Source organism: Dromiciops gliroides, chromosome 2 (genome assembly GCF_019393635.1).
Source record: "Dromiciops gliroides isolate mDroGli1 chromosome 2, mDroGli1.pri, whole genome shotgun sequence".
Classification (NCBI taxonomy): Eukaryota; Metazoa; Chordata; class Mammalia; order Microbiotheria; family Microbiotheriidae; genus Dromiciops; species Dromiciops gliroides.
This window is the reverse complement of record NC_057862.1, coordinates 91,102,403-91,128,890: the sequence shown is the minus strand read 5'-3', so window position 1 is coordinate 91,128,890 and position 26,488 is coordinate 91,102,403. Positions and strand designations below refer to the sequence as shown.

At 40.0% G+C, this 26,488-nt stretch overlaps 1 protein-coding gene across 1 annotated transcript in view; it reads left to right on the top strand.

The window, feature by feature from the left end:
- BAG3 (BAG cochaperone 3) overlaps positions 1-24,502 on the top strand; it is a 31,170-nt gene extending 6,668 nt beyond the window's left edge. The window contains exons 2-4 of the mRNA XM_043989103.1: positions 17,576-17,926; positions 19,321-19,725; positions 23,399-24,502. Coding sequence (XP_043845038.1) covers positions 17,576-17,926; positions 19,321-19,725; positions 23,399-24,211 — 1,569 coding nt within the window. The 3' untranslated portion in view covers positions 24,212-24,502. The remainder of the gene's footprint in view (positions 1-17,575; positions 17,927-19,320; positions 19,726-23,398) is intronic.
- Positions 24,503-26,488: the final 1,986 nt, after the last annotated feature.

Below are 26,488 nucleotides of genomic sequence, written 5' to 3'. Positions count from 1 at the left end.
TCAGGAGGACCTGAGTTCAAATTCAACCTCAGACACTTGACACTTACTAGCTGTGTGACCCTGGGCAAGTCACTTAACCCTCTTTGCCCCACGAAAGAAAGCAAGAAAGAAAACGATGCTACTGTGCACAGAAGTAATCAGAGATAACATGGGGTTTAGATGAACCAAGGACACCAAATATAATACCTCTTAATGTGCCTTCCTAGACAAAGGATTTCACTTGATTGCCCAGATTTCCCTTATGGGTCTGAAGAAACTATTTGTGTTTTTAAATAATTCATTTCCTCTGTCTGGGTAGCAGTGAAACATCCTTCTTGGAGAAGGCAAGCAGGATAAAGAGACAAGTTTTCAGTTGATAATAGACCTGCTTTTTATCCACTTCTATAAAGAAAGAGTTCCATTAGGCACTGAGCTAAGTCTCATTTTGTTTGTTGTTGGGCCTGTAAACAGGGTGAAGCCCCTTTTCATCCTTTATCTTAACATTTCAATTAGAAACCATTGGATCTCTGTAGCTTAAAAGCATAATCCTTTAAAATCTCAGACACAGAGGAGTCTAATTTTTCAGTAGACATTCTGGTATTGCTGGGGTTTGTCCTCAGACTGAATTCATTTAAAGATATCCAAAGTTATTTGATTATCCAATCAATCATATAAGCATAGAGAAACCTGAATTACTACATGGCAGAATGTGATGTCTCTCAGGATTTAGTAACTTCCTCTGTTAGTTGCACAGTTTCCTTACTCACTGGGTAATGTTTCACCCACACTTTCACCATGTGTCCTAGCAGTTCGTGTGGTGATGGCAGTGACTCAGAACTGAGGCCTGTGCCCTCAGTCGGAGCTGGAAAAATGACTCAGCACTGAGCCTGTAGACCTGATGATGCTTGAAGCCCAAGTGTACTGAATGTTCTCAATTTGATTCTTATCCCCACTCAGTGAGTTGACAAGATAAAAGCTGCCACCTCTTCCTGTTTATTAGGACTAAATAGTTAAGGACTTTCAGGGTTTCTTTCTTTCCTTTTTTAAAATTGGCAGTATTTTGTTTTGGCAATTGAGATGTATAGTAGGCACCCCTTTAAAGCTGTTAAGGAGGTTCCTCAATTTAAGGGAGCAAACTTTATTCAGCTACTTTCTCCACCTCCATATTTGGCTTACCTGCTTGCCCACCCTTCTGCACTATATATTTAGCTGTGTTCCCTTAGGCTGGTGCTCTGGTTGACCAAGCTCCAATCTACAGTATATAGCAAATTGGCCTGATAAAGAAACAGAGTTGCTTGGTAGTTCCTTGAGAAGCCAGTCAATAGTAGACTAAGGGGTTGTTGGCCAGTCAGTGCTTGAAAAGGATATGTGTACCATGTACGAATGTATATACAGTCTGCTCTTATTACAATGATCAGGGAGACAAACCGATGGGATTAGCCTCCATGGGCCCTGCAAGCCCTGTGCATCTTTTGGCCTGTGACAGTTTTGTAATTTTTTTCTCCTTCAAGGCTGCCTCTGGTAATCTTTTGTAGTCTTATATATCTTATGCTTCTTATAATCCTTTAACCTCCTAGATTGGAAGGAAATTAAACAATATGGATGAAGGACTATCTTCCTTATCTTTGAATAAGGGCAAATAAAAGGCCTTGAACATAATAGATGTTCTATAAATAATGATTGATTTAATTTGTGTAAAAGCTTTGGGAAGGGGAAACCTCACAGTGCCCTGGACATGACCTTGGTGATTATTTCTATCATTTTCCTGTGGGATCCCTGAACCTTTTCCTTTTTTCTTTTTTTTCTTTTTTTTTTGGTGAGGCAATTGGGGTTAAAGTGACTTGCCCAGGGTCACACAGCTAGTGTCAAGTGTCTGACACCTGATTTGAACTCAGGTCCTCCTGAATCCAGGGCCAGTGTTTTACCCACTGCACCACCTAGCTGCCCCCCTTTTTCTTTCTTTTATGCTGCAGTAATATTCCATTAATTAATGTACCATAGTTTGTTTAGTCATTCCCCAATCATCGGGCAGTACCTATTTTGTAACCAGTCCTATGCTACCACAGAAAGTATTACGTGATTATTTTAATAGGTATGTGGGCCCTTTCTGTGTTTTACTTTCCTTGGGGCCTCTTTCTGACTTTGACTTTGTAAGCCTAGCCCTAGAATCTCTGGAACACAGGATATGGATAATTTAGTAACTTTGAGTATTATTACAAAATTATTTTCTTCTTTATTTTTAAAGGAACAGAACTTATTTGGAAACTTTGGGTGCTTTCTTTTTTTGGCGGGGGGCGGGGGCAGTGAGGGCAATGACTTGCCCAGGGTCACACACAACTAGTAATTGCTAAGTGTCTGAAGCCAAATTTGGACTCAGGTTCTCCTGAATCCAGGTCCAGTGCTTTTCTCCACCTAGCTGTGCCACCTAGCTGCCCCCTGGGTGATTTCTTATGTATGATATCCACCCTGAGATTTGTTTAAATGGAAATCTTTTTGTGTGTGTGTGTGAAGAGGCCTGGATTTTGCAGTTCCCTGAAGACATAAGACAAATAAGGTAGTGGGGAGGGAATGGTTACTTTGCCTGCTGAATTTGAGGGAGAATATGGGGAAACAGCACCAACTGGCTTAGAGATTTCCCAAAGCAGGCTTTTGAAATCCACCAGTAGGTTTTGCTCTCCTGGTTGAGGGATCCCTAGGTTAAAGTTTTAAAATTTGTAATATGTTGACTTTGCAGGAAAGTTTTAATTTTCTAGAGCTCTAGGTTGCAAAATTATGTGTTTATTAGCTTGTTTATATATACAGACCTACATATGTGTAAAAATGTATACATGTACATATACACATGTATGTTTATTCATGGATATATTTTAAATTTTGTATATCCAACCTCCTATATTCCCTTCTCCTCCTTACCTCCCACAAGAAGGGAAGATATGTTTTATCTTACCTCTTCTCTGGAACCTTCATTGGTTTTTTCATTACTTGGAGTAATGAACTTTTCATTTATATTATTGTAGTCACTGGGCAGATTCATTACTATTTTTTTAAAGCAAAACATGGTTAGATAGGTAAATATGTTGGACCAAAAACACTGTAAAAGATAGTTCTTTTTTATAATTTATGGCAAGGGTTTTTAACCTGGAATCTATGGATTGATTTTAGGGTCTCTATGAATTTGTATGGGGAAAAATTTCATCTTTATTTTTACTAGTGTCTAATTGAAATGTAGCTTTTCTTTCAATAATGAAGGAAATCCCCTGCATACCACTGAGAGTTTGCCCTTCGTTATAACATTTTTCTTTTGAGCAGGTTGATACCTGTTGACTAGAGTAGGAAATTTTAGAGTTAGGGCACTTGGATTATATTGTTGTTTTCTGTTTCAATACTATGCATTTGTGAGTCTTCCGAAGTTATTTGTTAAGTGGTTACAAAATAAACAGCTTTATGAAACTTAATGCTGGGAAGGGGTTTTTTTAATCTGCAGCTATAATGTGCTGCATAAATACAAAGTTCTTATTACCAGCCTGCACAAAAGCCACCAATAGAGAAGGCATGTCAAGCCTTGTCTTTATATGGACAAAGTAGCTTATTAATGATCAAAAAGGTATAGCTGTTTGGCATGGTACAGACATAGCCTCAGAGAAGAGTAGCTTTAAATTTTAAGAACTTCGATTTTTTTTTAATTCACTTTTATTTTCAGTTCTAAAATCTCTCTCCCATTTCCCCTTCCCCAAACACTGATAAAGCAAGAAAAACAAAACCTATTTACATAGACATGCACACACACACACATATACAAATATTTATATATATATATATATATATGTATACATATACACATATATTCAAATAAAACAAATTTTCCCATTAGCCATCCCTTCTCTTTCTAGAGGGAGATGATATGTTTCATACTGACTCCATTGTGTTGATCAGAGTTCCTAGGTCTTTCAAAGTTTTTTGTCTTTATGTTTTTGTTGTTATTATATTGTTCTCTTGGTCTTGCTCACTTCACTTTGTATCAGTTTATACAAATCTTCCAGGTTTTTCTAAAACTATCCTCTCCATCATTTCTTACAGCCTAATAGCATTTCATCACAGGCACAGAACTTGTCAGCTATTCCCCAGTTGGTGCTCATTTCTTCAGTTTCCAATTCTTTGCCTCCACAAAAAGAGCTTGTATACACAAAAATATCTTTGAATAGTTAGGTCCTTTTCCTCTGGTAACAGTTTTCACTAGGTCAGTGTTTGGCATTCTTGGTACTGGATTTGGAGTCAGAGGACCTGAGTTCATCATCTAGCTACTATTGGTGCAACTTTAGACGAGTCACTATACCCTCTCTATACCTCAGTTTATTCATTTGTGAGAAGATGGGATTGGAATAAATGGTCTTTGAGATCCCTTCCATTTCTAGATTAGTGAGTAAGCCTAAATGACTTCACATCTCTGGCTTTCCTCATCTGTAAAATGAGGAGGTTGAGAACTACTATATGGATCTCTGAGGTCTCTTGCAGCGATGAATCTATGACTCCATAAAGGGTTTTCCTTCTGGGTTAATATTCCGCATTGAAAAGTATAAAGAATATTGAGAAATGAATTTGTTAAGGTTACTCCTGAGTAATAATAATAGTAGTAAGGCCTTTCACAATATACTGGGATATGTTTTGCCTTTCTAGCAGGGGGAAAATGGGGGAGAATAAAAAGAAAGCAATTATTTTTGATTGATTGATTAATTATTGTAGTACATTGGGTTGTGGGGGCAGACAGGAAGAAAGGGGATCTTGCCCATATTTAGTAGAGATAGCAATAGTTTTAGTGTCCTGTGAAATCCATACACTATTTAATGGAAGGTTAAAATTATATAATGTTACACTCCTACTTATCTTACTGAGTAACTCCCCAGGAAGTGAGTTATAATAGCTGACATTTTGTAACACTTTATGGTTTGCAAGGTGTTATACATATATTCTCTCTCTCTCTTTTTTTTTTTCCTGCAGGGCAATGAGGGTTAAGTGACTTGCCCAGGGTCACACAGCTAGTAAGTGTCAAGTGTCTGAGGCCAGATTTGAACTCAGGTACTCCTGAATCCAGGGCTGGTTCTCTATCTGCTGCACCACCTAGCTGTCCCCACATATATTCCCTTTTGATCCATGCAAAAGTTGTATGGATTAAAATACTGTTATCTTCATTTTACAGGTGAGGAAATTGAGGTTAGAAAGGTTAAATGACTTGCCCCTAAGTCATCCAGATAAGTGTTGGAGGTAGGAGCTGGACTCAGATCTTCCTTGACTATAAGCCCATCACTTATTCCACTGCACCATGCTGTCTTTCTGTGCCCATATTACTTCTTTTAAAACTGGTTCCTACTCCAAAATTTCTGGGGGGAAAATTCCAGGAACCTTTTCCTACTGTAAAAGAATTCTCATTTTTTTCCATATGATCATCTTGTATTTTGCTGTATTTTTCTTAGTCCATCATCAGTAAAACTCTGGCATTTGATTGTATGATCTAAGCCATAGTTTAAAAGGTTCTTCTGGCCTAAAAACTCAGATAATTAAATCTTTGCCCTACTTAAGGACTCCACAGTTATGAAATTAGAAGTGCAATGGAGCTATTATTACTGTGGTGATCTCAGGTCATTGAATTTAGAGGCAGAAATTGCCTTAGAAATCATCTGGTTCCAGACCTTTGTTCAAACGGAGGCCCAGGTGAAGGTGAAATGATATACTCAAGGTTACACACCTAGCTGAAGAATTTAAGTAGCAGAGCTCAGATTTAAACCTTTGATTTCTTAACTCCAAATCCAATAGTTTAGTAGTTTGTACTACACCATGTGATGACACCATTTTACTTTATTCATTTTAGATTTGTTAGACTTAGCATTCACTTCAGCTGGTTAGCTGGTTAAAGCAGTGTTTACTAACCCAAGCTATTTACTGTGTGTATAAATCAGTAAAATAAGTTTGTTCTTGTAGGCAGCTCTACCCTCTGAGGGATTCAGAGAGTAGAAGTAAATGGCAGTGGAGTCAGAGGACCTGATTCAGATACTACCTCTGACACTTATTACCCATATGACCTTGAACAAATCACTTAATCTCTCTGAGTCTCAGTTTCCTCATATTTAAAATGAGAGGAGTTTGGACTTTGGCTTTCAGAGGTCTCTTCTAGCTCTAGATTTATTGTTCTGTGAGAGCCAGGGAGAAGCTGGGTTGGGGGAAGGTTCCAAAAGGAGAAGAATGGAGTGAGCTTTTGAAATCTATACCTGTTAAGCCTTTGATGAATCATTGGTAGCAAGAGTATTGTGGACTGATAAAAATTCGAAGGCTCAGTTGTTGGGATACACTCTGCAAATATGGTCAAGAGTGGGGGTTATTTGTGTTTAGTCAAGATCACTTTAGTTTGTAGACTAGAACAAACCCTCCCCCAGGCTAGATGCCTCTTAAATTAATCTCTCCTTGTTCCTAAGGGAAACCAGAGGAGAGAGTATAGATGGATCAATATTATCCTTTCACACTACAAGGGAAAAACCCCACTTACTTGTATATGTATGCCTTGCTACTAGCTGGTGGGTTGATAGCATCATCTCCATATTGGAACAGTAACATTTTTGAAGGCATTTGGGGCTCATCTTGAATTCTTTTTTTCTTTGGGCTTAACTGATTATGGGCTTAAAATTTGTTGTTTAATACCAATATTCTACTGCTTCTATTCAGTGGAATACGACAGTATCCAAAGAATTAAAACCAGGTCATCACTCCGAGTTCAGAGAGCAATGGACTGGAGCATGGTAGTTGCAAATAGACTGCAACCCATAACAAATAAGAATATAGGAAAAAGAATCAGAGCAAAGGATTTCTTGAAATAAAAATAAAAAAGAAATATGGTCATGCCAATCATGTAATGAAAGTGAATAATAACTAATGGACAGCCCACCCATGTGCTCCTATTACTGTTATCCTTGAGATAACAAGAGAAAGCAAAGCCTGAGCCATACATTGGACCAACCTCTTATGGCAAACTTATAGGAAGACATAGGACAAGAGTTAACCCAGGTTAGGCAGACACGTGTGGGTTGTAACCTTCATTGTTGGTGAAAACCCAAATGGATATAATGACAGCTTCATTTGAGTATATGGGTTAAACTTATTGTTCTTAAGTTTTCTCATGACATTAACTTTTTTAAAAAGTGTTGTCTTGTGTTGCCTCACCTTAAACTTCACACCACTTCTGTTATTGCCTCTCTTGTAATAAAAATGTCTAAGCAATGCTGACCTCATATCACATTCCACCATCCGTAGGCCCCATCCTTATGTACGTTTTATTTTAAGTTCTCCAGGATGAATATTCTGGCGGTTACCTTTAGCTAATAAAAGCAAGTCTTTAACTTGGTTGAGTTAGAGTTGGGAGTGGGGTTGGCCTGAACTACATAGCAGTTTGAATCTCAGCTCCACCAACTGGTAGTTCTCTGATTTTGAGCCAATTGCTCACCCTCTATGAGCTCAAATTCAGTGTTTACAATACTTAGCTATATATAAAGTGAGCTACCCTTCTTCCCATTTTTATGGATGAGTCCAGAGAGGTGAAAAAATTTATTTGGGAGCCTACTACTCTCTTAAACTTGCCAACTCAAACCTAGGTCTTCAAAGTCTATGCTCTTTCTACCATACCATGCTGAAGACAACACTTCACACAGTCATTTTTTTTAAAGTTCAAATAAGGGGGGGCAGCTAGATAGCACAGTGGTAAAGCACCAGCCCTGGATTTAGGAGGACCTGAGTTCAAATTCGACCTCAGACACTTGACACTTACTAGCTGTGTGACCCTGGGCAAGTCACTCAACCCTCATTGCCCTGCAAAAAAGTTCAAATAAGGTAATTTATATGAATGTGCCATATAGACTTATAAAATGCTCTTCTATAACTTACAACACACTGTTTTTCTCCTAAATCCCCATGGATTTTATGTTTTGTATCAAAATAAAGTAGTTTAAGCCTCTGTCGTATAAGCCCCCAAATCAAAACTTTGCCCTTGGTATCCTTTAATAATACTTTGCACTTAATGGGACAGATTTTCATCTCACCCAGGAGTAATTTTTCCTTATTTCTTATTCTGGTGATTTTCCATGGAGTAATTCAGCAGTAGAACCTGACACTTGAGGACAGGGCAGTTTTCTGAGAATTTCAAGGCACTTTACAAGATGTCTGGCAAGAACTATCAGATTTTAAACGAAATACAGTAAGCTAAGCAGTGGATTTTTCATTCCTATCTGGGTTTAGGAAATAGTACATTCCCGGTGTCTTTACCGAAAAGATGATGACAGCAAAATTGTTTGGCAAAAAGTAGTTCCCAGAATGCTAAAACTGCTAAAACTGAGGAATGTAAAAGTTAAATTATCAAGTTATGTTAGTAAAACTAACATTTCATTTTTAAAAGTAGTCTTGTATACATGTGTCTCACTTCAGTTCTGTGAGATAAATAATAATTTTATAAGTATTGTTATTGCCATTTCGCAGATTAGAAAATTGGCTCAAAGAGGTTAAATGACTTGTCCTTGATCACACAGCTATTAATTAGCATAGTAAAATATTTAAATCCAGGTTATCCTGATTCCAAGTCTAGCAAGATCTATCCACTATGCCAATCTTCGCCCTCTAAATTGAGGTGATCTTTTCAAACTCTTTATTATCACACATTCCTTTTTTTTAGAGTAAATGTTGAAGATGTGCTGTCATGTCATGTGTAAATAAATTGGGAGGATGCTGAGCAAGAGACAATGTAATTATAGTAACTTGCCCATATGTTATGATTTTGTAGTTACCAGTATTGCTTTCTACAAGGAAAAAGCCTTATAAAATTCACTGTGCTTAGACCTAAATTTGAAGGCAAGGATGCATTAATGTAAAGAGATTATTAGGAAAGTTGTACCTACTTGCTTTCATGTTGACTAATTTTTTAGAATTGTATTTTATTGATGTCTTTTGTGTTATAACTGTTTCCCTCCTTTCCCCTTCCATATCATTAAAGGAAACAAATATATTTGCTAAAGTGACTGTACATCTCACAGTGTATAACACAGTGTTCTTGGCCTACTAGTCCCCCTCCTTTCTGACCGGAGAGTGAAGGAGTGTTTCATCATTTCTTGTCTGGGCTCTTCACTGGTTTCTTTCATTACTTAGAGTTCAGTTTCCTTTTAGTGATGTTTTCATTTATGTCGTTATGTTTCTTCTATACATTGTTCTTTTGGCTTTGACTATTTTGTCTTGCATCATTTTATGTGGATCTTCTCATAGTTATCAAAATCCCTCATTGGCTGTTTCCTTTACATTCATATAGAAAACTTAATGTTTTAGGCATTCCCCAATCAATAGCTACCACTTTGTTTCCATTTCTTTGCTATCACCAGGAGTGCTGCTATGAATATTTTGGTATATCTGGTTTAGTCATTTTAAAAGAGTAATTTAAAAACATAAGAGAGGCAACATTGACAGGGAAACACCTTGGAGTCAGGAAGACTGGGGTCCAGGTCCTGCCTATGACACATTAGTTATTTGACCATTGGCATGTACATCATTTAAAGTCTTAGTGCCCCAGGGAGCTTCCCAAGGCTATAATTTACCAGATAGATTGCAGATCTTCATTATTAGAGGGGGTAGTTTCCTCTTTGAGAATTCCCAAAATAGATATAAAGACAAAAATAAGACCACCTTAAATTTTGGGGGGGAGAAATCAACATTTTCCTTTACCAAAACTTGAACAAAAACCTAACTATTCAATTTTGTTTTGTTTTGTTTTTTGCTTTTGTGGGGCATTGGAGGTTAAGTGACTTGCCCAAGGTCACACAGCTAGTAAGTGTCAAGTGTCTGAGGCCAGATTTGAACTCAAGTACTCCTGACTCCAGGGCCGGTGCTTTATCCACTGTGCCACCTAGCTGCCCCCTAACTATTTTTAAATTTTTAAAAGATTTTTAATCTTTTCAATTAAGATGGCTAGCAATTTGCAATTTTATGCAAAATTAAGATCCAGTGAAAATTGGAAAGAGCTGCTTTACAGCATTATTTTACTTGCTCTTGGTGGGACTCTAATGATTTGTTGAGTCATTTTTCAGTCGTGTCCAACTCTTCATGACCCCATTTGAGGTTTTCTTGGCAAAGATACTGGAGTGATTGGCTATTTCTTCTCCAGCTCATTTTACAGATGAGGAAACTGAGGACTTGCCCAAGGTTACACAGCTAGTAAGTATCTGAGGCCATATTTGAACCCAGGTCTTCCTCATTCCAGCTGTAACACCCAGCTATGCCTGGGCTCTAATTATGGAATATATGGGGGGGGTGTGTGTGTGTGTGTGTGTGTGTGTGTGTGTGTGTGTGTGTTCCATAATTAGAGCCCAGGCATAGCTGGGTGTTGTTCTTTCCATATTACTACACTGTTCCTCCCTTTAAAGGGTTGCATACATACACATGTGTGGTGTGTGTATGTATGTGTATGTTGTTCTTTCCATACTATTACAATACATAATTTTGTGTGTGTGTGTGTGTGTGTGTGTAACCCTTATAAAGGAGACACAGTGTACTAGTATGAAATGAACAACCCGCCTGGGATTCTGGGAGACCTGGATTCTAATTTTAGCTGCAACCCTTGTTATAACTACTTGTAATGATACGGGTTCTGCCTACCTCACAGGAAATTTGTTTTGTGATGATCATTTTTATTTATTTAGTACTTATATAATTCTATTTTGAACATGGCTGAAACAAAATAGAGACTTGCAAAAAGACATGAGGGTGTTTCCAAAGCCTGAAAATAATGGCTGTTTATTAGAATCGCTGCCATCTCCTGCAGGAAGTCTGATTCCTTCCAGTTGTTAGTGCTGATTGTCTCACTCTTGGACTCCCTCTTACTCTCTCTCTCCTCCTTCGCAGTTACTCTATGTTAACCGCCTTTTTCCTTTGTATTTACTTATTTGTGTACTTGCTCTGTGTTCTAGTCCATGAGGGCAAGGAGTGTTTCATCTTTGTGTTTTGTATCCCAAGCACAGTGTCCTGCATAGAGAAGTCAAAAAATACTTGTTGAGTAGAATATAGGCTTTGTGAGCCTACAGGAATTTTGTGAGGACCAAAAGAGACTGAAGGGATTTTGTACTATATATATAAAGTGTAAGGTAGGGTTCTGAGAGGCAATATGGGAAAGAGAAAAGGGGATAAATTGGGAGTTTGGAATTCAGTTTAACAAGAATTTATTAAATGCCAACTCTATGTAAGAAATCAGGAGTATAAAACAAAAAATGAAAACCAGTCCTTGCCCTCAGAGAGTTTACATTCTTTTGGAGGATCCTTTCTTTAGGTATATAGGTACATATAAGGTAATTCGAGGAGGTAACAAACACTAAGAACCAAAAAGTATGAGGAAAGGCTTCTTTGGGGAGGATTAGTATCTGCGTTGAGTCAGGGAGGAAAAATAAGCTTCCGAGAGGTGGAGGCAAGGAGGTGTGGGATGCATTCCAGGGGTGAAGGACAATTTATGTAAAGACACTGATACAAGATATGGAATGCCAAGTTTGGGGAAGAGTAGACAAACTGGGGGAGTAACCTTGACAAAGCAAAGGGGTAGGAGTTGGAATGTTGACTTTAGGGGAATAGCAAGAAGGCTGGTTTCACTGGAAGTTAGAATGAATGAGGATGGGAGTCATGGGAAGGAAATCTGTAAAAGGAGACTGGAGCCAGGTTGCAGAGGAGTTTATATTTGAATCAAAAGGCAGTGGAGAACCACCGAAGATTCATGAGCAGGGGAATGAATGATAAATACTTTAGGAAGATTATTTTGGTAGCTGAAGATTAGAGGGAAGGAACCAGAAGCAGGGACACTAAAAGAAATGAATCGGGGAGCAACAACAATAGAGATGATGAGGGACTGAACTAGAGTTGTGACTGGGAAGGATTGTGGTTTGAAATAGATACAAGAAATTTTGTGGAGGAAGAACCAACATCTTAGACATCGATGATATATGAGGACAAGAAAGGGCAAAGAGTCAAGGATGATTTTGAATTTGTGAACTAGGGAGACTGGAAAAATGGTGATGTACTTACAGAAAGAAGAAATAGGGAAGTTTAGGGAAAAGAGTTCCATTTTGGATACTCTGAGTTTGAGGTGCATATGGCACATCCAGTAGGCAGATGGTGATGTGGGACTGGCTCTCAAGGTTTGTGAGTCATCTGCTTTAAGATGATATCAATGGGAGCTGATGACACCTCAGAGAAAGAAGTGAAGAAAAGAGGTCCCAGGACCAAGCAATGGGGGATACCTAGGGTTTAGGGTGGGGGCAGGACATGAATGATAATACAGCAAAGGGGACTAAGGAGTAACCACACCAATAGGAGGAAAGAATCAGGACAAAAGTCAAGGGAGGAGAGAGAATCCTGGAGAGGGAGGTAGGGTTGCCTATCAGTGTGAAAATCAGCATAGAGATGCCAAATCTTCTACCAAATAGCCCTGTGACTTTGGACAAGTTTATCTTTCTGGGCCTCATTTGGACATTGGATTAAATTATCTCTAAGGCCCCTTCCAATTATTCAACTATGGAAATGCTATGTTTCCTGTGTTTAGGGGTTCTGTTTAGACAATTCACTAATTAGTAACCAAGTCTAATGTTAAATTACAAAGACAAATACAAATCCCTGGGTAGCTGTCCATCATCTTTGACCTCTTCCTGTCTTTCATTCCCTGTCCAGTCTATCACTGGGTTAGGTTGATTCTTCCTTCTCATAGTCTCTTGGATTCCTTCCTTTCTGTTCTTTGCCACTGTTACTACCCCTATTAAAGGTTTGTTACATTAGCTCTAGGAGGAGCCCTACAGCTCATCTAGGCCAACTTCATTTTTATAGACAAGGAAGAAGGCTAAGAGTGACTGGGTGACTGGCCCAAGGTCATACAGGTAGTAAAGTAAATAGGAGAACTAGGATGCAAAACAGTAGATCCTCCAACTCCCACTCCAAGACTCTCTTACACTAGGCTTCCTTGCATTTCATGCCTACCTTCTATAATACCTTGCAATAATAACTCTCTAATTAATCTCCCTGCCTCTTCTCCAGTCCATCCTGCATTCGACCTTCAAAATAGTTAAAGGATCTGACATTTTCAGAGTATGGGTCTATTCCTTCCTTGAAGACTGGAACTTAGTTAAGTAGCACACCAATGGGCCAGGCACTGTGCTAAGTGCTAGAACTCCTTTTCACCTTAGTGTAAACAGTATTCATATGTTACTGTGGCTAAAAAAAAAAATTAATCAATTACTCTTAGGTGATAGATGATTGATTGGCTTCTCTGATTCTAGCCAGGCTGATCCTCATATGACAGAGAGCATTGTTGGACCCATACAAACGTCTTCCATTTAAGTCTTGTTCCAGTGCCTTATCATGGGTTCTGTTGTTCATAATGGAGCATAAGTTCTTAGAGGTTCTAACAAGGCAGAAAAGTTTGAGTAGCCTTTCAGAATCTTCTTTTTTTTTTTTTTTTTTTTTTTTTTTTATTGAAACCTTTTATTTTTTTACATCAGTCTCGTTTCTTTTTTTTTTTTTTTTTTTTTTTTAGGTTTACATTATGAGATAGTTTATTTTTTTTTTCCGTTACATGTAAAGATAGTTCTCAACTTTTGTTTATACATGCTTTACAATTTCAGATTTTTCTCCCTCCCTCCCGCCCCTCCCTCCCCCCCTCCCCTAGACAGCAGGTAATCTGATATAGGTTATATCTATATATATCTATACATATAGATATATATATACACACACATATATATACACATAATAACATTAATCCTATTTCTGCATTAATCCTGTTACAAGAGAAAGAATCAGAGCAGTGATGCAAAACCTCAAAATAGAAAAAAAAAAACAACAGCACCCAAAACAAAAGAAATAATATGGTTCAATCAGCATCTATACTCCACAGTTCTTTCTTTCTTTTTTTTCTTGGATTTGGAGATCCTCTTCTATCATGAGTTCCCTGGAACTCTTCTGTACCATTGCATTCAGAATCTTCTTAAAACAATTTTTTCATTATGTAATCCTACTCTACTTACTAACATTCACTGTCTCCCCATTATTGCCTGTCAAATCAAGGTGAAGCAACTCAGCCAGGCAGGGAAGATCTTCCCTCTTTGCTTATTCCCATCTTAATCTCCAGCCATGCCATATGTCATATAATTTTTCCCCAGTAAAGCTAGTCCTTGACATATAACCTGCTTATTTCTGGCTTGGCTGATATTGCATTCTATCCCATACTTACCTTCTGTTTTTCTACCTTTCCAAGTTCCACATGTTTTTCAGGACCCAGCTCAATTTCTAAGCCTTTCCCAACTACCTAAAACTAGTCTTTTCCTTCTCTTGATTCATTTGACATGACCCCGGCCCTTTGGCATTCTAATGAAGCCTAGGGACCTCCTTCACAGAATAATATTTTTAAATGCATAAAATAAAATACGTAGGATTATAAAAGAAATTAATTATATTGAAATATGGTTGTCAAAATATATGTATTCTTAAAAATTCAATGTCCCTAAGAGTCTGTACCATACAACCTCATAGCTGTTATCTTGGGTTTTGGGTTTTTTTTGGGGGGAGGGGGCAATGAGGGTTAAGTGACTTGTCCAGGGTCACACAGCTAGTGTCAAGCATCTGAGTCCAGATTTGAATTTAGGTCCTGAATCCCGGGTTGGTGCTTTACCCACTGCACCATCTAGCCTGCCCCATAACTGTTATTTTGAATGTTGGGTATTTCATGTATGTATTCTTGCTACCCTAAGTAGACTGTAAGGTCCTTGAGGGTAGGAGACACCGTCATCTATGTCTCTTCTGCAGGTCCCACTTGAGTATATCTCAGTTAAGCCTTTTGTACAACACTGAAAGGGTGTGGTAAGTGAAAGCAACAACCTCTGCCAACCCCATGTAAGGGCTAAATTTAATATGGGGAGCAGCTCATGGTAATATTGGGGTAAGGAAGGAGATTAACAGCCTCTTTAAAAAACAAAACCGGGTTTATTAATGGGAACAAATTTTAAAACACAAGGTTAATAGAACTAGGGACAAAGGAAAAAAAAGGAATAGGGGAAGGAAAAAATACAATCTGCAACCCCCCAGCCCCCCAAAATTCAGCAGTTCCAGAGGGAACCAGCTGCTCAGCGCCTCACTCCTCCTGCTTGTGCCAAAGTGGTCTCTCTTCCAGAAGCCTCCCTCCTACAGGAAACCAGGCCTTCTACACACACACAGCCCCAAACTAATTGGCTGGCAGCCCTGATTGACAGAATCAACAGGCAGCTCTACAAACTCCAGCTGCCCAGCTTCCGGACACCGGGGATCACCTGACTGCCCTCACTGGGCTTCTAGTCATAGCGGGTCCTCCCCCATTATAATTTGGCCAGGCCCATGCAGGCGTGCGGGTGTCCGGCGTGAACTCAGCATGCCCAGGTGCCCACCAGGGCTTCTAATTTTAGCCAAAGATGGGGTCATAGAAACCCCAAATCATAATTAATTCCTTATATCCACCAAAAAAAACACCCCACTAAAACCCTGCAGCAATGATGAAAACTCAGTCTTTTTTCCCAGCTCCTCTCTTTAAAGTGGAAAGGAGGAGGAACAAATCCTCCATATCTCCATGAAAGAAAGCAATGTTTTTCTCTTGTTCCTTTTAGCCCCTTTTAGTGGGTTGAAATTTAGCTCCCGGTTTGATGCCTGACTGGAGAGTTAGGCATGATAATAAAAAAAAATGCTGGAGCCCCAGCATGTGGGTGTGCTAATCCTGAGAGTGGGTAGTAGCTGCCAGTGTCCCCAAGGACATAGTGATATTCTTGCCTTTGATGTTTGCTAAAGGAAGTTGATAGGAAGGGGCTTTCCTCTAAGAGAGAGAAACATTTTTAGGTAAACATTTAGCTTCCAAGGTCATTTAAATGTTTACATTACATACATGTGCTCATGTAACAATAAAATTTAGAGCTGTCACATAGCTCTCGTATTCATCTTTTTGCCTTTGACAAATTTTGTCCCGGAGAAGTTTTTCTCTGTAATCTCAAAGTTTCTTATCTTTTTATTGGTTTTGTTTTTGTCTTTAAAAACATGATCACTTACAGAAGAATATTTCTATTTGCACTAGAAAATGACTACCTTTCAAAGAGGTTGCCATGTTTAGATATACATGAATGGTCAGAGTTCAGTTTGGTCCATAGTCAAATGTCAGTTTGATATTTTTTGCTCATAAGATTTAGCTACTTTGATATGCCTTCATTTGGAAAGCTCCCTGCATGGTGAATAATGACATTGCTTAGTGAGTGGCTGAGGTGCCTTGTTGTCTGTAACATGATCTTTCCCAGTGGTACATCTGGAACTTGGCCTTCTGGAGGGCCCCAAAATAGATTCATCACTGAAGGAAGAACTTCATAAGAGGACATGAGGGGGATCCCAGTCATTCTTAACCTGTGCAGAATTTGTTAGCATCAGTAAGGCACAAATCGTCCCAGGCTCTGCAGTCCTAGACTCATAACCACGTCTACATCTTTTCTGTGTATTTGGAGGTATTTTACCCCATTCTCTAGTTCTGTTGTTGATCCCTGGCTTGAACTTATTTTCCAGCATGTAGCCTCTGTATTGGTTCGAAGATCATGGTTACATATACCTCTTCAGCTCATCTTTAGTCTTCCTAATTAGAAGATAAAGACTAAGTCTATAGGAAGCTTGAGAAATTGAGTATAGTTTAGTAGATATGAGATTGGACCCAGAAGACCCGGGTCCAAACCCTGCCTCAGACACTTACTAGCTGTGTGACCCTGAAGAAGTCTCTTAACCTCTATGTGCTTCATTTTCCTCATTGGTAAAATAAGGTCATTGAACCTGATAGCTCCAGATTCTTTTCAGTTCTGAATCTAGGAATCCTCTTGAAATGATCTAGTTCTGTAATGTGGTGATCTTAAATTTCTTTAATCACCAAGGCATACAAATACCTGTTTGCTTGGTGTGTTCTCTTGGCATTACATCACCGAAAGTAGACTTGACTAGCCAGTAATGGACATTGATTGTATTCATTGTTAGGGCTACCAGCCAAAAACTCATCCTGCTTTCTCTTTGTTGCTGTGATTCTTTAACATTTAGCCAAACAGCAGTCTCTGGAGGGGGAAAAAGGAGCTTTGAGGAGACAGGAGGATAATGGTACAGAGGTGGTTGTCTTTATTGTGCCTTTTTAATATCCAACAAACATTTCTCAAACAACCATGAAGTGTGTGTAGGGCACTGGGGAGACAAAGATAAAAATGAGTCCCTCCCTTCAAAAGAGGAATGATCATTTAGAGAATAATTTGGAAACAGTAGAAGAGCAAAGAAATTGTGGTTCCCACCCTGTGAGGCAGATGGGACAGGAGTGCCGTGGGCTTTTAAAATTTTTATTTTTTTTAATGGTCATTCAAAGTTGGTTGTCAAAAAATTCCCCACACTGTGCATGGAGTGTCAAGAAGATCTGTTTGGTTCTGAAGACTTGAATAGCTGCTTGCTTTCTATTTTTTGTTTTCCTGTCATTCATTTCTATCCCCCATTTCTTTGTCTCTGGTTCCTTTTGTTTTAGGAAAGTCAATCATCAGCCAACGGCCCATCAGAGGAGAGTGCCAAGGTACCTCCTGTTAGGGAGGGCACCCTAGTGTATCCCCAGCTTCGTGCCGGCTACATTCCCATTCCAGTTATCCACGAAGGCTTTGAAAATCGGCCACAGCATCCATTCTACTCCTATCATCAGCCTGGGATGCAGCGTGTTAAAGCAAAGACAACCCCTCTGATGAGATCTCAGTCACCTTTAAGGTCCTTTTCGCCATCAGAATCCCCCCTCAGAAGCGCATCTGAATCTACCCAGACAGAAAAACAGGGTGGAAAGGCAACAGCAGCTGCAGCAGCCCAGGCTCCAGCCTCTCAAGGACTTGAGGTAATTTGTGTCTTATAAGGAAAGTGGCCCAGCCGCCATTCAATGCCTTTAGGGACTGTATTGGTTCATTCAGTCACTCATAGGCATATAATTCAGATTTCCTGGGCATTTCTGACTTTTCAAACTTATAATGGATTATTTGGGTGTCCTCATCAGTCACCAAGCCTCTAAGGAAAAGTTGGCTTTTTTCCCTCGGTACATATTGTTTTGACAAAAGACACTTTCCAACAATTATCCAAAGTCCCCACCATAGACATTCCCTGAAAATGTACTGTTTTAACAATCCCTTGAAGCTGTTTAATCAAATAATATAATAGTTGCTGTTTATATAGTGCTTTAGAGTGCTATATTATTTAATCCTCACAACAACTTTGTGAGGTAGGCATTCCAGATATTATTCCCACTTTACAGATGAGGAAACTGAGTATTAGGTTATATGACTTATAGAAGAACTTGTGGACACATGAAGAGTAAGTGTCAGAGGCAGAATTTCAACCTAGATCTAATTCTCTTTCAACTTTACCATGCTGCCCCCCCAAAAAAACCCCAAAAAGCAAATGGTTCCCATGCCCATGGTCAATTAATTTTCTTCTTATTTCAGAGACAAAATAGCTAAGGTTGAAGCAAGGTAAGGTTGAATATCTCTATTTCTAAAGTAAAACCAGAACAAGGTCTAAATTGTAGCCTAGCATCTTGAAAAGGAGGATCAGGTTCAGATACTGATTCTGCCTTGTTCTTACAGGGTGACTTTTTGGAAAGTCACTTCCCACCTCTGGGATGAGATTAATGAGATTAGGCTAGATGACTGTTTATAAAGTCCCTTTCCAGTTTTCTAGCTTCATGATCCTATGCAAGGAAGCATTGTGGGAAAGTCAAAATACAAATGGCTTGGGAGTCTGGAGAATTGGGTTTTATTCCTGGCTCTGTGCCAGCTGTGATCTTGGGCACATAACCAACATATCTACCAAGTCTAGCACTGTATGGAGTGTTCTACACCCATATGTCTTCTTTGGGGCCCAGTGTGATCATTAGCCTTTCACAGCATTCAGCTTTGGTTAATTTGTTGTTGTTTCCATTTGTGGTGTTGTAGTCGTTGTGTACTTGTTTTCCTGGTTCTGCTTACTTCACTTCATAGAAGTTCATACAAACCTTCCAGTTGTTCTCTGTATTCATTATGTTCATTGATTTTCACAGCCCGGTATATTCCATTACATTCATGGACCACAATTTGTATAGCTATTCTCCAGTTGATGGGCATTTACTTTTTCTCCGCTTCCTTGGCACTAGCAAAAACAAAGAAAATAACTCAAGCTGTCATTTTGGGTAAATGTGCTGAGTGCAGGGGATAAAAGGTCATCCAAGTGAATTGTCTTTTTTCCTTTTGTGACTTTCAGAGATCCCAGTCTCCAGCTGCTTCAGACTCCTCCTCCTCCTCCTCCTCCTCAGGTCTGCCTCCATCTGCTGCCAGGAGCACCACCAAGGGAAGCCACCAGCTTCCCCGAGGCTATATCCCTATTCCTGTGATCCATGAGCAAAATCTCCCCAGGCATCCAGCACAGGCTTATCATCAGGCACAGAAGACTCACTATCCAGCGTCCCAGGGGGCAGAATACCAGTCTCAACAGCCAACATACAGAGTCCAGGCTGATGATCGGGATCCCAAGGCTGTCCATGCACCGTCCCCTTTCAAAGTGGTTACCAGGGGCACGTCTAGCCGGGAAGGGTCTCCATGCAGAGCTAGTGCATCAGTGCTTTCCTCATCTCCTGCCAGGGTACAGACTGTCATGGACAGCCCCCAGGTAGGGAGACTTCTATTCCAAAGCCTTTGGAGCTACTTTACCCATAATAATCTTAAAGAACTCCATCTGGGGTTAGTATAACTTTCACCCAATTAGTCTTTCATCATTTCTGGAGGTAATGCATTTCATGTGGGGCAATTAATTGGAATTTAGAATCAGAAAGGACTCTGAGTTTAGAGCCCAAAATTCCACACTCTTCCCTCTCCCCTATTTTTACAGAACAGCAAACTCAAGGCCAGAGAGGTTCAGTGACTTTCCTTAGGTTGGACAGGATAGCAAGTAGCACAATTACTTCTGAGCCATTTGGGCCAGAAGATTTGGATTTGAACCCAGTTGCAGTCATCTTAAATCCAGTGCCTTCTCCATTCTGTCAGCTCAGTGGTACAGTGGATAAAGTATTGAACTTGAAGTCAGGAAGCCCCTAAGATCCAAATTGGCCTCAGACATTTATGAGCTGTGAGACCCTAAGCAAGTCACTGAACTCTCCTCTCAGGCTCAGTTTCCTCATCTGTGAAGTGGGGATAATAATAGCACCTACCTCCCAGGGCTGTGGGTGAAGATGAAATAAGCTCAGATATACATCCGTCGCTTTGCAAACCTTACATTTTGCTCGGTAAATGCTAGCCGTGTTATTGTGATGCCACGCTCTCCTCAGCACTGTCTTACAGAAGTGCAGTCTGAGAACTCGCACTTGCTACAACTTGCCTTCTTTTGATCCTAGGGGGGATCAAGCTGTTTTAAAGTGCAGAAGTCATGGAGCAGCAGGATCAAGACATATGTTACTCACTTTTTATTACCGCTATTGGAGCATTGGGAGGGGGGTGGAATTTGATCAGTCACTTCCAAGTTCCCCCACCTCAAAGGAACAAAACCTCCACAACATATACAGCCTGTCCCCTTTCCCTAAAATTTAGAGCAGTACTAAGCAACTTCTGGAGTACCTGCAAGGACTAATTTCCTCTGCCCTATCCATTAATTTTTTTTTTTTTTTTTTTTTGCTGCTGGGCAATGGGGGTTAAGTGACTTGCCCAGGGTCACACAGCTAGTAAGTGTCAAGTGTCTGAGGCCGGATTTGAACTCAGGTACTCCTGAATCCAGGGCCAGCGCTTTATCCACTACACCACCTTGCTGCCCCCCTATCCATTAATTTAATCACTTTCTCATCTATTCTAAACTCCCCCACTGTTTTCTGTGGCAAGTCATTCCCCTCCTTGGGCTTTGGTTCTGATCTGTAAAATGAGGGGGTTGGATTAGAATCATTGGATCATCCCTGAGATCTCTCTCACTCCTATGGCTTTTATCTGCTCATGTTAAGCTTGTGTTTTTGCCTTTGGTGATAATTTGCAAAGGGACCTAAGATTAAACCACCAACTGACAGGCCTCCCCTGAGTAATGTCATAGGGTAAGGTGGATTTGGTTAAGAGATTGATGCCTTGTCATCATTGCTTTTATGTGAAAGATTAGATTGTCTGTAAAATAGCATCTCTTAATGAATACTGAAGCAGTGAGGGAGCTTAGTGGATGCCACTAGTATCTAATGAGTCTGGTGACACTTGGAACTGCCAGCACACTAGCAGTAGATTGACCATGCATTTCTGCTAACCCAGAAGTCCTTGAAGTTGCTTCTTGTGCCTTTTACACAAATGACATGTCCTGGTTTGCTCAAAATAGCGGTGCTACTTGAAAACCCACGTGCTGGTCTGTGGAAGGGTGTTCACTTCCTCCTGCATGCCTTGGGCTAGCAGTAGAGTGACAGTACTGTTTGTAGAAAAATAGTATTTTGTACATTTTCCTTTTAAAAACTTAGGTGGACTTTTTTTCTCTCTTATCTTTGTAACCTCAGTGTGAGAATATTTTGCCATCATCATACAGATTTGAGGGCCTCTGTGACACATTTCATCTCCCCTTCCACAGAGCTAACTGCTAGAACCGGGCTGTTTTCTGTGGAAGGTTAAGATATCTTAGTCATAGCTCACATTTGTGGAGCGTGTTAAGGTTTCCAAAGTACTTTATATGGATTTATGTCACATGATCTTCCCTGCAAACCTCTGAAGTGGTGGTGGCTGCTATTATCTCCGTTTTACTGGAGGCAGACAGTTCTTGCCGAGGGTCACCTGACTAATAAACATCTGAGATAGATTGAAATCCCAGGTCTTCCTGACTCCAAATTCAGCACTCTGGCCACTGTCTTCTCTTTGTTAATGCTACATAAGGAGAAAAATAAAGGCACTTCATAATTCTGAATCTCTTCCTGTGACATATTGCTGATTATACCTGATTAATCAATCCCTCTATCAACCAATAATTGATCTGTTGAGCATGTGCTAGGTTACCAACTATGTATAGGTGAAAGGCCCTCCTGCGGGAAGCAGGGATCGTAGAGGTGATCTGTTTCAACCCCTTATTTACGGATAAGCATATATGTAAATAGATGTAGTTAGAGGACCATTTCATAGCTGTTTTATGCACAGATGATATAAGAAGCAATGGGACTGGTGCAGTATCTCACATTAAACTTTTATTTCACTATATCCATTCAGAAAGTCAGTACAAACACAGTGAATAACAAGAATGATAATAGCTAAGCTTTATATAGAGAGCTTTAAGGTTTGCAAAATGCTTTACACATAGTCTGTTATCTCGTTTGATCCTTGAAACAGAACCTTATGAGCTAAGTGCTATTATCCCCATTTTAGAGTTGAATCAACGGAGTACGGGAGAGGTTTACCTCAGACTGCGCATCTAGTAAATGACTAAGGCCCAGGTCAAAGCCAGATCCCATGGGTCCACTTGGCGCTGTGCCACTTAGCTGGCTAGAGTTGTTGCATATACTTCTGTCTTGGGCCCAGCTGTCTGGAAGCACAGTCCTCTCTCTGCCTCTCCTCCACTCCCTTTTGAAGCACAGCCCTTAAAAGATTAAATATTCTTGTCATTTTATTTCTTTCCTATCATCCTAAGTAGATATTTGGCATTTATTCATAGAATCATAGTTTTAGAGCTGGAAGGTGACCTTAGAGGCCACCGAATTCCAACCCTTTCATTTTACATATGGGGTGATCGAGGCAGAATTTGAATTCAGACCTTCCTGACTCTAAGCCCAACATTCTATTACACCACTAAGCTGCCTTCAATTAGAGTTGATCTTCTTGTCTCTGGCACAGCTACGTTGAAACATGGTTCTTACTCCCTCCCCCCTTTTCTCTGAAGTATTGTTCTTAAAGGCTTAAGTATCCTGCTCATCCTTTCATAAATTAAAGTGTCCTAGGCAGAAACAGCCCCTGAGTAGTCAGAAATAACAAAAAAGGAACAGCCTTTCAGAAATGGAATTTTAGAAGAAAACACTGATCAGAAACATATACCAAAAGGAAAGATTTGGTAATTGCTGATGAGCTGAATCAGTAGAGGTTAGAGAGACAAGAAGTCCCAACCCTCCCCTCACACTCCCCCGCCCCCCCAAAAAAATCCTCCCAACCTGTGACTGGTACTCTACATTTATCTAATTAGCTTAATAGATTTCATTCATAATCTTTACTTCACTTTGTGTAACCCAAGCCTTTCCTTAAAAAGTATTTTCTGGTATTTTTGGTTTTGAAAATATTGCCGAATCTCCTGAAAATTGTCACTCTGACTTAACCTAGCCTCCAGTTTTTAAAAATATATTTGTCTTCTCTAGGCTTCTCAGCAACCAGGGGTCCGCCAGGAGTCATCCCCAGTGCCTCAACCTGAAAACAAGCTGGAAAGTAAGTCAAGCCCAACTGGACCAGATCTCTCTTCAGGCTACATCCCAATTCAAGTTATCCACAAAGAGTCTGATTCTAAACCAGTTTCCCAAAAGCCTCCACCTCCTTCTGAGAAGGTTGAAGTGAAGGTCCCTTCTGCTCCAGTTCCCAGCCCTTCTGCCCCCAGCTCTTCCAAGAATGTCGCTGCAGAAGAAAGGCCAACCTCCCCCATTCCTTCGCCTCCTGAACCAGCACCACCGAAGCCAGCTGATGTGGAAGCAGGCCCCAAACATCCTGGTGTGATGAAAGTGGAAGCAATTCTGGAGAAGGTCCAAGGGCTCGAGCAGGCTGTGAATTCATTTGAAGGAAAGAAGACAGACAAAAAATATTTGATGATTGAAGAGTATTTGACCAAAGAGCTTCTGGCCTTGGATTCAGTGGACCCTGAAGGACGTGCTGATGTGCGTCAGGCCAGGAGGGATGGAGTAAGAAAGGTCCAGCAGATTCTGGAAAAACTTGAACAGAAAGCTGAAGATGTCCCAGGTCAAGTTCAAGTTTATGAACTCCAACTCAGCTCCCAAGACAATGTTAAGCCCCTGCAGGAAACTGTGGAAGTCAATGCCACAGCAGCAGACAAAAGTAAGAAGAGTACCAGGAATGAAAAGGCCAGAAGGGATTCCAAAACAGAAATACAGCAGCCCCAAACCAAAGAGGTAGCAGATGCCAGTACGAGCACAAACACATTGCGTAATCCAGCAGAGCCGTAGCCACCTACCTGTTCTAAATAAAAAACGAACGTGGACTTGGGAATTTGACCCTGTGTGCTTAAAGGAATTTTAAGTTGCATGCATTTCAGGAATTTTGCAGCCATTGGTTTATAATAAACATAGCAGCTTGGGGGGGGGGCAGGGGCAGCACAGTAACAGCTTGGGCCAGGATAGAAGTAGTAGGGATAAGCACGGGTGGAACCCAAACACTGAAAGGGCTAGAATGAAAATGACGCTTTTCTTCTGTATTATTATCTTGTATAAATAAAGAAGCTGCTTGTTGTTTCAAAAGGTTAGTCCCATACTTGAGTCATTCTGGAGCCCTCTGTGTATAAGGGCATGCTATGTTAATCCATGTGCATATTATCTTCCCATGTAGCTTCCTTGGCCAAAGGGAGCTAGGGAGAGAAATCAATATACCACCACCCAAAAATAACCAACTTTAACTTTCAACAAGATGATTTTTTTCCTCCTCTCTTCACCTTGGACACTTTGTCATGACAGATAGCAGAAAGTGTATAAGAAACCATAGTGTTATTTATATGTGTGGACAACTTTCAATGCTCAATTTTAAGAATGGAAAAATAAATGAAGAATAATGTAAAAACCAGACATGCTCATTGTGTTTTCTGAAGCCCTGGTTACTGATCCATATTTGAAATAGGTCTCATTTACAAGTCTGTCTGAGATTGAGGTGCATTTTTGCATTGGCCCTCTGATGTTGACTCATCACAGCTGAAAGAAAACCATGAAATAAGGTGACATGCCAGCACCCATTTTGGAGACTGCTAGACATTTATTTGAGAGCTTAGGGGAGGCATTCTCAGGTACCTCAGACTTCAAAGCCCTTTCCGACTGGGCTAAGTGGGGTTAGATAGTTCACAGATTAAAAAAAAAAAAAATGAAAAAAGAGTGTTCACAAATGCATTCCTAGACTGTTCCAGAGAGGCTAGGCAAGGCTTTTGGGAAGCCAGACTTCAGTTTAGGTATTCATTCTCTGGGATGTCATGGAGGAGAGTCCCTTTGAGCCACACAATATCATTCTGGGATTTCACTGATTCTCCCCAAAGGTAGGTTCCCTAGAACCAGTTCTCTTTCTTTTTGGTTTTGTTTTGTTTTGTTTTGTTTTCAGGGCAATGAGGGTTAAGTGACTTGCCCCCAGGGTCACACAGCTAGTAAGTGTTAAGTGTCTGAGCTGGATTTGAACTCCGGTCCTCCTGAATTCAGAGCCAGTGCTTTATCCACTGCACCACCTAGCTGCCCCCACCAATACTCTTTCTAAAGATAGTGTTTGGATACACCCAGAACCTTGGTTTCCTTAGATTCTAGGTCCTGCCTCTTTGACCAAAGATTTTCACTTCCTTATTTATTTACCAAAGAACAAATCTCCTACCAAGGATTCCATCCCAGTAAGGAGACCAGGGTTATCACATGAAGTAAGCCAATAACTTTGAACCTTAAAGTCACCTTTTTTTTCATTTTCATTGTGTTTATTAAATTCCTTCTCTTTCTCCTTTCAAATTATCTTCTCTTAAACTCTAGAAGGGCAAGGATATGGGCATGGACAGTAGGGAAGAGAACAGAGGATTTAGGGTTGGCTAGTTTAACAAATGTTTTGAGGTTATAGCATCTTAGAGCTGGAAGGCATCATCTAGGCCTCTTAACCCTCTGTGGTTCCTTCCAGCTCTTAAGTCTATGATCCTGTGATCCCTCATTTTATATATATAAGGAAATTGATGGCCCAGCAAGCCAAATTTTAAGACCATACAAAGAGTTACTGGCAGAGACCACACTAGAACATAGATAATGTATTTGACCACCCAGTGTACTGGTACTACTTGTACTATAGCTTGCTGCTTCTCTGTGTACTTAGTTCAGTGTTATATATGATGCTTCATGTGTGTATACATAAATGTATGTACATAAATACTGGGGAAAAGAATAGTACAAGAAAATATTAAATGCATAGAAATTCTTACACAACTTTTGCTACTTCAGAATCCTGTTATTGTCTAGCTAAATGCATTTAAGCAGCCACCCAAAATCACTTTATAGAATAATATGTGAGTATCCACATTATATTCTTTTTTTTTTTTAAGTGGGGCAATGAGGGTTAAGTGACTTGCCCAGGGTCACACAGCTAGTAAGTGTCAAGTGTCTGAGGCCGGATTTGAACTCAAGTCCTCCTGAATCCAGGGCCGGTGCTCTATCCACTGCACCACCTAGCTGCCCTCCACATTATATTCTAATTTACATTGGTATTTTTTTTTCTCTTCC